The sequence below is a fragment of the Hyperolius riggenbachi genome, chromosome 1, assembly GCF_040937935.1.
Source record: "Hyperolius riggenbachi isolate aHypRig1 chromosome 1, aHypRig1.pri, whole genome shotgun sequence".
Lineage (NCBI taxonomy): Eukaryota > Metazoa > Chordata > Amphibia > Anura > Hyperoliidae > Hyperolius > Hyperolius riggenbachi.
Window position 1 is genome coordinate 338,145,757 of NC_090646.1, and position 12,714 is coordinate 338,158,470.

Sequence of the window (12,714 nt, forward strand, 5' to 3'; positions counted from 1 at the left end):
GGCACAGGGGTAACAGAGGGGGAGAACATAGGCACAGGGGGAAGAGAGGTGACACAGGGAAGGTCAAAATAGGCACAGGGAGAACTGAGATAATACAGGGCGATGAGGTGACACAGAGACAAATGAGGCACAAACTGAGGTGACACAGAGGGGGACAAAAGAGGCATAGGGAGAACAGAGGGGGGGCAAAAGAGGCACAGGGGGAACAGAGGGGGGCAAAAGAGGCACAGGGGGAAGAGAGGTGACACAGAGAAGGTCAAAAGAGGCACAGGGAGAACCAAGATAATACAGGGAGATGAGGTGACACAGAGACAAATGAGGCACAAACTGAGGTGACACAGAGGGGGACAAAAGAGGCATAGGGAGAACAGAGGGGGACAAAAGAGGCACAGGGAGAACAGAGGGGGAGGACATAGGCACAGGGGGAAGAGAGGTGACACAGAGGAGGTCAAAAGAGGCACAGGGAGAACTGAGATAATGCAGGGAGATGAGGTGACACAGAGACAAATGAGGCACAAACTGAGGTGACACAGAGGGGAACAAAAGAGGCATAGGGAGAACCGAGGGGGGGAAAACAAAAAGAGAATGGATTTGGGTTAAAAATGGACATGGTCCTGATCTCATTTGTTAACCAGGGACTACCTGTATTTTGCTAGTATTTGGCTCCACCCACATCATTTAATTGCCACACCCACTTTTTCGGTAGGGGTTACATTTGCCTAGGGATGACACACAAAGGGGTACAAGTGCTACAAAGGTTGAGAACTGCTGACCTACACAATACTTCCAAAGCATGCTCTGCACCTCAAGCATGCTTGTAACAAGCACTGCATAGAGGGTTTAGGAATGTTTGGGGTTCTACTTACCAGAGGGTCATGCCATTTTTCAGGAAACGTTAGAGTGGCGGGGTCAGCTTATCTCTGTTTATATACAGTAGTTATAACTGCTAAATAAAATCAGGTAGCTAAAATGTTCATTAACAAAGCGTGACACAGCTACAGCTCTTAAAACAAACCTCACCACAAAAGTGATAATTACACTACTTCCAGGTACAAATACAATGAATGACAATTAGGATGTTTGCCTTCAGCCTGTTTTAAAGGTGGTTGTAACATCCACAAATAAAACACTGGCAAAAATTGTTTCCCTAAAAACATATGTAAACTATTTCTTTTTTTTCTAAACTAGGTCCCCTATATGTCCACCAATTTTAATTTTACCTGGTCTGGGCGCCTTTGACTAACTGCAGGAACTGTGCAGTGTCAGTGGGATTGTGGGAAGTTTTTTTTTTCTTAGATACAGTATCAGGCTTATGTAAACATGCAAATAACAGAAAGCGTCTGAATGATAAGGAAACTATGACCAGAAGAAAGTAAATTACCCCCCCCCCTTATGAAGAGTATAAATCGTAATGTAGGACTGTGGTCAAGGCAATGCTTGATACGGGTGGGACAGTTAGCTGAGACAGTAGGGAGGGGAAAATTCAGGATGAACTAATTTGAAAAAAAAAAAAAAAAATCACACCTCAAGACGATAATCGGGCGTGTGTATAGCAGCCACCGACCCCCGACCGAACCACCCAACTCCACCAAGCCAAATCAATAGCACGTCAATCAACCCCACCACCACATGAACACTGTGTCGTCAGCTACGGCTGACGTGTGTGTGCTGCCCGGCCCAGCAATCAGCTCCTGATCCCGAGTGTGTACACAACCTTAGGCTGTGTTCCTACTTGAGCTGAAAATTGACTTTTTTTTGTCTGTTTGCTGTTCATCGTAAAACTGACAGTGACACTTGTCACTCCAACAAATCCGTGAAATTCATTGCAGTAAGCAGACCGCACTTCTGTCCAGTCCACGGTAATCCCAAGTAGATGGATGTGTTGCCCCATATAGCCTATGGGGGTAACGCATCTGCTCCAGGCTACAGCTGGACCACAGTGGACACTACACTGTCAGCTCCCGCTTGCCGCACGTGATCCGGCTACAAGTGGGAACACAGCCTTGTAGAAAAAGAAAGTGCTGTGTTTAACTGTTGGAATGTGGTTCTGCTACCTGGTTTTTTTCTGATAATAGGCTTAAGGGTTGATTTCCACTAGGTGCAATAGCAGTTTCTGCTTCGGCAGAAGCCACAGCCCAATTTGCTTCACCGTGCCATGTAATGTTAAAAACAAGGCAGTTTGTAATAGCAGTCAGGTTGTTAAGTGAATATAAATAATATATAAAAAGAAAGGGGAGGATGAAATATTTGTTTATGGGCTAAATACGACTGCCAAACTACTCAACCGTTATTCTCTCCCTCTCTGGCTGCAGCCAGTAGGCAATGAACTGTCAACATATGAAAATCAGGGCCCTGGTGTTATGATTATTTCCAGACTTAGGATCTAAAAGCCGTGCAAATTTTCACAAGCTTCTAGACCCTAAAAACTAGAAGGAAAAAAAAATGCCACAGAGATCTGGAGAAGCTCCTGCATATACCTCACTCAGGCATGGGATTACCGATCTGAGCGGTGTTTTTACGTCCCGAGCCTGACTTGGGATTACCGCTAAGGAGGTTAATAAATCTGCACTAAAAAAGAACAGATTTTACATCTGTTTTTCTTCATCTTTACACCAAGAGATAAGAGTTTTACATTCATAAAAAAGTGATAGCGAGAACCTGAACGAATGAACAAAGAGTACAATGGTGTGATGCGTGGACAGAGATTCTAACAAAATTGACATTTTATTTCTTATTTATAAAAATGTATACAGTAATTGCAATCTGAACGTCACACCTTTAAAGCTGTGAGAATCATTATGCCACCACCCAAGTGGCAGGCTGTCATACAAGATAATGGAAAGGGTCCAGAGAGTGCATGAACTTTCCCTCCACGGCTTTACAGGAACTATCCAATTCTACAAGCTACTGCTTGGAGCTCTGAAGAGCAGCAACAGGTCCAGTCAGCAATGATGTTACTGGCTTCTTATAGTCACAGATGTATAACCATAGATTTAAAAACCCTCTATGTCTGTCATGTATATATTATTTTCAATATACATGCAAATTCCAGTCTTTTAATAACCAACTTGGGAAAAATACAGTCCTTTTATTCAGTAGTCACCTTGTATTAATGACCTCCTCATCGGATTCCATTTCATCTTCAGTTGTTAGGGGTGAATAATGGACTCCATTAGTTGAAGGAAGGGGTTTCTCTTTTTTTAAGATAGGGGGTAATTCATGGTCATGGTATGGGGCAGGGGAATTTTTCAGCGAGTTTTCAGGTGATGAGATTGCAGTGATTTCCAAAGGCTGGTTAATATTATTTACCTGTAAAATAAGCATAATTTGTTCAAGGTAGTCTAATACAGCTTCAGCATATAAAAAGGTAAATCTGTCAGTAATCAATGCACTGTATTGGCTCAGGTCTGCAATATGAGTCAGACAAAAAAACTTGTTCCTTGTTGCTGGTGTTTTATTACCACTGCTATTCCTATCCAAATACCCAAAGTAGGACAACAAGTATGACACTGGCACACATATCTCTTGCCCTCTCTCTAAAGAGGTTCTGTTGTATAGCCCAATCTACACAATATGATTCTTTGTACGATTAAATTACGATTCTATTTACGATCCGATTAAATCCCACATGTCCGATCGGAATTCGATTAGATTAAATTTGCCATTGCAAAACATTGCGCCCATCACTATTTACAAGCTTATAATTTAAAAAATGTTCACAGTATACCTCCTTCAAATGCATATTTAAAAAGTTCAGACCCTTAGGTAACTTTAAAAAAAATAAAAAAATAAAAATTCCATTAAAATTTTATTTGGGTAATATTTTGGTGTGGGAAATAAACAGTTAATTTTTAATATATGTGTAAATTGTAATGTAAAAAATATGTAGATGTAGTTTTACTATTTGGCCACAAGATGGCCACCTTGAGTTTTTTCTCTCCTTGTGCTTCTCGCTAACTGGAAGCACAAGGGGGAAGCGGAAAATTTTATTTGCAGAAAGACTGAAGCCTCTAGTTAGAGTGCTTCGGTTTTTCTGCTAGGGACACGGATCGGTGATCGAGAACCATGTTCCCGTTCATTGATCCCAGGGCTACCAGGGGACAGCACGGTGGCGCACCTGCGATTTTTTCCATTTCTTTCTCAATATTCCTGTTAAAATGGATTTAGAATAAATTAATTCTTAGCAAAATGTATCACCCAAATAAAGCCTAATTGGTGGCGGAAAAAACAAGATATAGATCAATTCATTGTGATAATTAGTGATAAAGTTATTGGCAAATGAATGGGAGGTGAAACTTGCTCAGATGCAAAAAATAAACAACCCTTCAGGCTTAAGTGGTTAATTATTAGTGAATTCCCTTTTGATGCGACTGAACCATCAATAGACTAAAACCATCAGTAGACTAGTCTAAACTGCTTAGTGAATTGAGGCCAATGACTGGTGTAGGTCTTCAAATCCCCATATACAGCAAACTGTGCTGCACAGTGTGTCCTGACACCTATCTCTTCATGGAAGACATTAAAGAGGAACTTTAAATTTGGATTAAAATTCATCCCAGTCAGTAGCAGATACCCCCATCCCCATAAGAAATCGTTACCATTTCTCAAATATATCAGGGACATCAGTATGACCGATATTGTGGTGAAACCCCTCCCAGTGTGAGGTCAGGACCATGGCCCTGACAGTTCCTGTCTGGGAAGCTCATGGAGTTGTGAGAAATAACAGCTGTTTCCAACTGCCAAGCATACAGTACCTCCCTTTGCGGAATGTTCTATGAACAGACATCACCTAGCAGGACTAAATATGTCGCCACCTGTGATAAATTTCAGAACTTAAATCAGGGAAAGATTTTACAATAGACAAAAAATAATTTAGAAATTGTTTGCTAAGCTGGCCAGTTGCCGCCAGTCGGTGGCTACTGTGCATGCGTGGCCCAAAGCAGCGCGCACCCTGATCACACTCAGAAGTGCTGTGCGTATGCATGAGGAGGTGCGTGGCAGGCCAGATTAGTGGGGTCGCCACTGCTGACCAGCGTGTGGGCACAGGACGACTCCAGAGGGCTGCAAGAATCCCCAGGTAAGTTAAAATATATAATTTTTTGAAATAGAAGCATGATTTCTTTTAAGTCAAAACAAATCTTCAAAGGTCATGCATCAAGGTTTTAGAATTGTCCTGGTAGTAAGAGCCATGAGGCGCTACACAATATTATTTAGTATTTATATCGCATCAACCTCTTTTGCAGCATTTTTACAGAGTATATACAGTACATGTCACTAACTGTCCCTCAGAGGGGCTCTAATGCTAGGAATTGAACCCAGCACTGCAAAACTTCCCACTACACTACAGTGTCGCAGAGCGAGTGCGTGTGTCTGAGCGGTCCAAGACACCTTGTCAATAGGGTTATTTCAGGTAGAAATTATACTATGAGGAAAAGGTCACAGCAGGGACTTGCCCAATACAACAAATCAAAGAAATCCCTCAGACGACACATCAGATAACCCAAAACTCTATAGTCATATTTTGCATCTTCAATCTATGAGACAAATTACTTTCTGTGGTTAAAGATTTTATTCTGAATGGCTGTAGTGCACAGACATAAGCAATATTTTACATATCTAGAAATGCCTTTCAAATATACTTCTGGATTGTGTTAAATTCAATATCCTTTAAAATTATTATTCACTTACATTAGTTTTGAATGTTAAATACAAGTTTTAGTTATTTACCATTGAGTTGATACTTAGTGGTGAACCTGATGTATAGCCACTCAATCCAAGAGATGAAGAAAGCGATCTACGCTTAGGAGAAACCACCAGGGAGTGATGTCCTGTTGAAGATCTCTTTCGTCTGCTCCCTTTCCTTCTACCATCTTGCCCTGGGCCACATTCCATGCGAATAGTGGCCGTCAGTGGACTATGTTTACTAGATGGTGACCTCCCTGAGGAGTTTCCACTAGTTATGGTAAAGATTATTCGCCTCTTAGCCTCAATTTCTGCATCACTGGTATCAACATCCCCATCAGTTTTATTGGGGTCTGGAAGCCCATGGGGACTATCAGAGGTGGGATAATGAGTAACTGAATGCTGAGAAGATTGCTGGTGATGTGATGGGGTAGAGCTTCTAGATTCTCCGGAGTTTGAAAGGGTTCCTGAATTGGAAGAGTCATCCATGCAGTCAGTCTCTGATCCATGGCTGTTTAAAACTGGTCCATTCAGAGAGCTTGACCAGTTGGGATAAAAGAAACCTAAAGCCAAAAAAAAAAAAATGGTTTGAATTATACTCCACCTTCACAGTTCTAGTTTACAAACTACTATCCCTGGGACTTCATATTTATGCATGGCTGTCAAATATAAATTTACACTATATTTTATGGCTGGTAGTTTGTTCACTGAAGGTGCTATAGATCTTGTTCCATCTTGTTGCTGCTGTCTAGAGTGGCTTCCTGCACTTAAAGGACAACTGAAGCGAGAGGTATATGACGGCTGACATTTATTTCCTTTTACGCAATACCAGTTGCCTGGCAGTCTTGCAAATCCTCTGCCTCTAATACTTTTAGCCATACACCCTAAACAAGCGTGCAGCATATCAGGTGTTTCTGACATTTGTCAGTTCAGATCTTAGCCGAATGCTTGTTTCTGGCGTTATTCAGACACTACTGCAGCCAAATAGACCAGCAGGGCTGCCAGACAACTGGTATTGTTTAACCACTTGCCGACCGCGCACTCATACCGCGCGTCGGCAAAGTGGCAGCTGCAGGACCAGCGACGCAGTATTGCGTCGCCAGCTGCAGGCTGATTAATCAGGAAGCAGCCGCTCGCGCGAGCGGCTGCTTCCTGTCAATTCACGGCGGGGGGCTCCGTGAATAGCCTGCGGGCCGCCGATGGCGGCTCGCAGGCTAAATGTAAACACAAGCGGAAATAATCCGCTTTGTTTACATTGTACGGCGCTGCTGCGCAGCAGCGCCGTAAGGCAGATCGGCGATCCCCGGCCAATCAGCGGCCGGGGATCGCCGCCATGTGACAGGGGACGTCCTGTCACTGGCTGCACAGGACGGATAGCGTTCTGTGCAGCCCTGATCTCCGGGGGGGGGAGCAGGTAGGAGAGGGAGGGGGGAATTTCGCCGCGGAGGGGGGCTTTGAGGTGCCCCCCCCCCCCCCGCCAGCCACATGCAGGCAGGAGAGATCGGACCCCCCCAGCACATCATCCCCCTAGTGGGGAAAAAAGGGGGGTGATCTGATCTCTCTGCCTGCTACATGATCTGTGCTGGGGGCTGCACAGCCCACCCAGCACAGATCACTCAACACAGCGCTGGTCCTTAAGGGGGGGGGTAAAGGGTGGGTCCTTAAGGGGGGGTAAAGGGTGGGTCCTCAAGTGGTTAAAAGGGCAGCTGTAATATCCCTCTTACTACATCAGGCAGACACTCTAGACAGCAGCAACAAGATGGAAATTAAAGCCAGCATAGCAGGCATTCCTACACAAACACTTGGTGGTTTTTCTTAGAAAAAAAAGGGATAAAGGTGAGGTTATCTGTGCTTTATGCCATATGCCTTTCAATCATGGCCCTCTGGTATTGTAGTCAATCACATAGAGGAGAATTTAACAAAGCATAATCTTCTAGAGAATTAAAATTCAACTCAAAATAACCTATTTTATTACGTTTCAAATAGGACAGACAAATGTTATGAATGTCAGCTTACTACTGCTGCCTTTGTTCCTTTTGGGGAGATTTCTCTTCACAGGTACGAAGAGCGTATGAAGTCTCTGCAACATGGAGAGCAAACAATACAAACCTCACCATGGAGTGAGCAGACCTCTCATTACTGTTGTCTGCTCTCTTTTGTGTGTAGAGTATTCCCTTACTTCTTACTACTCGGGATGCCCATAAGAGCTTCAAGTACGTACTGCAAATTAATATCCTTTCTGTAAACTAAAAAATGAAACCCGGCAAAGGTTCTTACTCCAATTTGTTAACATCAAAAATCCAGGGTGGAGTTGGGCTTTCAAAAATATAATTTTCTGAAATAAGTACTAGCGATCCTGAACGATTAATGAGGAAAGCTGTCTGAAAACTGTACTTTAATGTGTACCTGAGGCGATATGTGACATGCAGGGATGGGCTTTCGAGTATTCAATTACTCGAATTCGAAATTAAAATGAGGCTTGATTGCCTCAGGTGTGATCACGGGAGACAGGGGGTCACTTACCCAGAAGTTTCACTTACCTGGGGCTTCTCTTCCTGCCCCCTGCCATTCCTCAAGCATCCCCCAGTCCCCGCCGCGTCTCACTTTCATTACCGCTGACTTACAAGTCGACGCCAACTGCGCCACACGCATCCTCACTCCCGGTTACGTGGCCGGGAGCAAGGACATGCACAGCTGCGCAGAAGCAGTTGCCGCCGACTTGCAAGTCGGTGGTAACTAAAGTGAGCCACGGCGGGGGAGCGGAGGATCCGTGAGGACTGGCGTGGGACAGGACGTCTGCATGGGGCCTGTAGAAGCCCCAGGTAAGTGAAACTTAAAAAAAAATAAAAATAACGCTGAACATCTACTTTAACCCCCTTGGCATTAGGATTCTTTTTGGATTTTAGGGTCTAAAAGCGGTGCAATTTTTTTGCATGCTTTTAGATCCTAAAACCAGGGGAAAAAAAAATAAATCACGCTGCTAGGGAGATTTGCAGCAGCCCCAGCACTCACTCACCTTCCTGGGATCCAGAGCTGCAGTTTTCCCTCAGTCCTCCGGGTGGCGCTGTAACCCTATAGTGAGATTGCCGGCTGTTACCTACTGCAATCCAGCGCAGGCGCAGTAGCAGCTCCTCGTTCGGGATAAGGCGGAAATAGCCAAGCCAGATCATGTCCACTGTACTGCGCAAGCGCGAGTCCTTAGTGCCTGCGCTGTGGAGCGGATACGATCGGACTCTGCTATTTCCACCTTAGCCCGAAGGAAGAGCTGCTACTGCGCCTGCGCAGGATCGCGGTAGGTCAATATTTACCTCACTAATGTTCGGAGGTTGCAGCTCTGGATTGCCGGGTCGGAGGACAGGGGGAAGCCTCATTAGGATCCAGAGGCTTCCCCCTCCTCTGGCAAGTATCCCCCAGGTTTTTTTTTGTTACAGGTTTTCTTTAAATCATGCACTACAAATACACAACTTTATTTTAAAACACAGATGTGCCTCAACAGTATTGCGGAAACACGAGTTAGTACAGTTTTGAATGGTGAACCTTACCTGAGGTAGCCAGTGGCTTTGAGATAGCAGCAAAATTGAAGCTGTTAGAAGTAGCACCATATTGATTCTCCGCATTTGAGCCATCTCTGCTATTACAACCTGGACTGGGACTGTTCCTCTAAAGACAGCAACAGTAAGAACCAAACAGAAAAGAGAAAGAAAGGAATGCTATTACGTATACTTTGTCTTGAAAATCATTATACACACTACAACAAATACTGTCAGTAGAGAGGGGAAATAACAAATACTCGGCAAAATAGTAGTAAGGGAGAGGCTTCCCCGACTCTCCTACAGCCCACCGTTCCAGTGCTGGGTCCCTTTAAATATAAGACAAGAGCTTGTTGAATAGGTTTCTCATGGCCTAACTAGGCATAAGGGTGTAAGGTCTGCACACGCTCAGGAGAGCGAAATCGCTTGTGCAGAGCTTGTTTCCACCATGCAAAAGCATTTCTTTCTACCCAACATATGCAGTTCTTGTGCTTGTACATGGCTGGGAGCACAGTCAGAAGAAGAGGGTCTTGGGCAGCAATGATGGGTTCAGAGAGGATCCAGAGGCTCCCACAACTGAGGCAAGTAGCTATATTTTACCCCCTCGTTATCACAGATTTGCTGTAACCTCCCTAGCGGTATGGACAGATCTATCCGTCCATAAAAACATGCTGTGAACAGTATAAACGTGCATACACACCAATACTCTCCTGCACTGTATACTAGACCCTTGCTTGACACATTGTGTCAAGTTACAGGAAAAAAAAAAAGTTTTAAAAATAAATTTTATCACTTTTTGCACAGAAATCCTGGGGAAATTGAACGCCAGGGAGTTTTTTTTTAAATAACTAGAACTGAAAGTCTGATACAGAGGAAGCACAGATTATATAGAATTCAGAAAATCCCAGACCGCAAATGGAAATTTTAAAAAGAGTAGTTACCTTGTGATGTATTATGATCCACTGCTCAAAAAGCATTAAGCAGTCAGACTCGATGACAAATTAAAAGAGAAGTGTACTAAGGTTACGGGGACCCTATAGTAATGGATTGAAGTATATAGACCTACTACCATATGCAGAAAGTACTTTCGCTGTTTCTTTTTCTGCAAAAGTTTCTTTTACCTGTTCATACCAGCTGCAAAATGTGCTGAATATGACTCATAGCATGTTTGGATCTGCAGTACTGCCCATCTACTTCGCTAAGGACCTACCATCACTTCCTAGGTTTGTCATTACAATTGGTCCCCCCCCCCTCCTCCCCCCCCCCCCCAAAAAAAAAAAGTACAATTCATAACAAAAGCAGAGAACAAATGCACCAAAAGTCAAGGCAGCAGTACACAATCTCTTAAATACCTTTTCCGCACGGCTTGGCAGGACAACACTAGCCAAAGGGATACTGACTGGCAGTTTGTTAGGCTGGACTGTGCTTAGTGGGATACTTATAGGCAAACTGGTGATTGTTTCAGGATTAGAGGGGCTACGGTCTCTTGACAGCTAAAAAGTAAAAAATTAACAGAAATCAGCTGTGAATTATTTAAATATTTTAAACTGAATAAAGCATGAATTATTAAAATTACAAAATTTCTTTTTTTGTCTATGACATCAAGCATGAACCTCAGGGTGCTCACATACCTTTACATTCTTTAAAAAAAACGAAAAAAACAAAACTGATTATAGGGCCCAGGAAACAATGCCAAAGCCTGCTCTGCCTGATCTGTAATCTGCTTCTTTGGTTCAGCTTCCACTGGGTAGTGCACATTTCCAAGCGTACCTTTTTGAGCACAACTTGCTCAACACAGCTTGCACCCTTATCTGTGGAAAAACCTTTCATGCCTTCCACAGATGCTTAAAGGATACCCGAAGTGACATGATGAGATAAACATGTTTATGTACAGTTCCTAGCACACAAATCACTACGATGTGTTCCTTTTTTCCTCTCTCTGCCTGAAAGAGTTAAATATCAGGTATGTAAGTGGTGGACTCAGTCCTGACTCAGACAGGAAGTGACTACAGTGTGACCCTCACTGATAAATTCCAACTATAAAACACTTTCCTAGCAGAAAATGGCTTCTGAGAGCAAGAAAGAGATAAAAAGGGGAATTTCTTATCAGTGAGGGTCACACTGTAGACACTTCCTGTCTGAGTCAGGATTGAGTCAGCCACTTACATACCTGATATTTAACACTTTCAGGCAGAGAAAGAAAAAAAGGAACCCAGCCTAGTTATTTGTGTGCTAGGCACTGTACATACACGTCTATCTCATCAAGTCACACGTCAGTTCGGGTATCCTTTAATGTCATTTATAGGGAAAGAAATGCCAGCAAAAAAGCAACTAGCAGTCAGTATTTACAGGGATCTCAACAGAGCTTCCAAGCGAGCCTGACGTTGCAGTTTCTTGATAAAGCCTTTTTTTAAAAAAAAATAATAATTTTATATTCTTTATTTATTCAAAAAGATTAAAGCGGACCCAAACCAAACTTTTTTTTAATTAAAAATATTTAGTTGCACCACTCTGACACATACAAAGATAAATAAACACTCCTTCAAGCCTATGAGCATTTCAGTGCATGCTTTTCACCCTTCTCTTTCCATAGCTAGGGTTATACTGGGGGCAGCCATTAGCAATTCCTCCATTGCCGGACACCATCTACTCCACCAGTTTGCCGGAAAAATCCCGGCAATTTCAAAGGAAGGGAGGGGTTCCTCCAATAAATGTAAAATATTTTATATTTGTCATCATGCAGCTGAAAAAAGGCTGCTATTTATTATTATAATTTAGAAAATAGATTTTATTTCTGAAATCTTGTATTTGTAATTTGGGTCCACTTTAATATTGTTTTACAAACAATCCAAGACATAGCTCTTTACACATTCAAATCACATTCACTTAACTACGAGGGGACCATATTTCAGTTATAAAACATTATTAAATTATACTCCATACCAGGACACCACACCCCTCAGGTTTCTAATGGCAAATGGTCCTTTCATCGATCTCCTTGCCATTGAATATATCAAATAATAACTAACTATTACTTCAACTGCCAATCCCACTCACTCCCCATTCTTCTCTACACTCCTCACCCCTGCTCCCCTCCCCCCACACCAGTCACCTCCTCTTCCATCCACTCTACATTCACATCATTCCAATCACCATTCACCTATAGTTGGTATGTGGGTTGTCTTCCACCATCTTGGTATTAATATTCTTGCTGCATTTATTAAAGGTTTTATGGCAGATTTTTTATATTTCTCTGTGCTAATCGCATTGGCATGTAGAAGAAAGAATCCTGCGTCCTCTGGTGGCATCCATCCCACTATCTCATTAATATATCTTCTCACTTCGCTCCAGAATGATTTAATATTTGCACATTCCCAAAATATATGTATTAGGGTCCCTCTTTCCTTCCCACATCAACATCCCTGGTCGGCTCCCGTAAACATCTTACCCAGTGTACTAGGTGTAAAGGTACCATCTACTCACTACCTTAACTCCAGATTCC

General features: G+C 43.0%; 1 protein-coding gene across 2 annotated transcripts in view; it reads right to left on the reverse strand.

The window, feature by feature from the left end:
- Positions 1-12,714, reverse strand: part of DOT1L (DOT1 like histone lysine methyltransferase) — a 229,520-nt gene that overhangs the window by 19,448 nt on the left and 197,358 nt on the right. For both annotated transcript variants that reach the window (XM_068233968.1, XM_068233967.1), the window contains exons 22-25: positions 10,565-10,705; positions 9,225-9,342; positions 5,728-6,245; positions 3,104-3,309 (exon numbers count right to left, since the gene is read on the reverse strand). In XM_068233968.1, the coding sequence (XP_068090069.1) occupies positions 3,104-3,309; positions 5,728-6,245; positions 9,225-9,342; positions 10,565-10,705 (983 nt within the window). The remainder of the gene's footprint in view (positions 1-3,103; positions 3,310-5,727; positions 6,246-9,224; positions 9,343-10,564; positions 10,706-12,714) is intronic.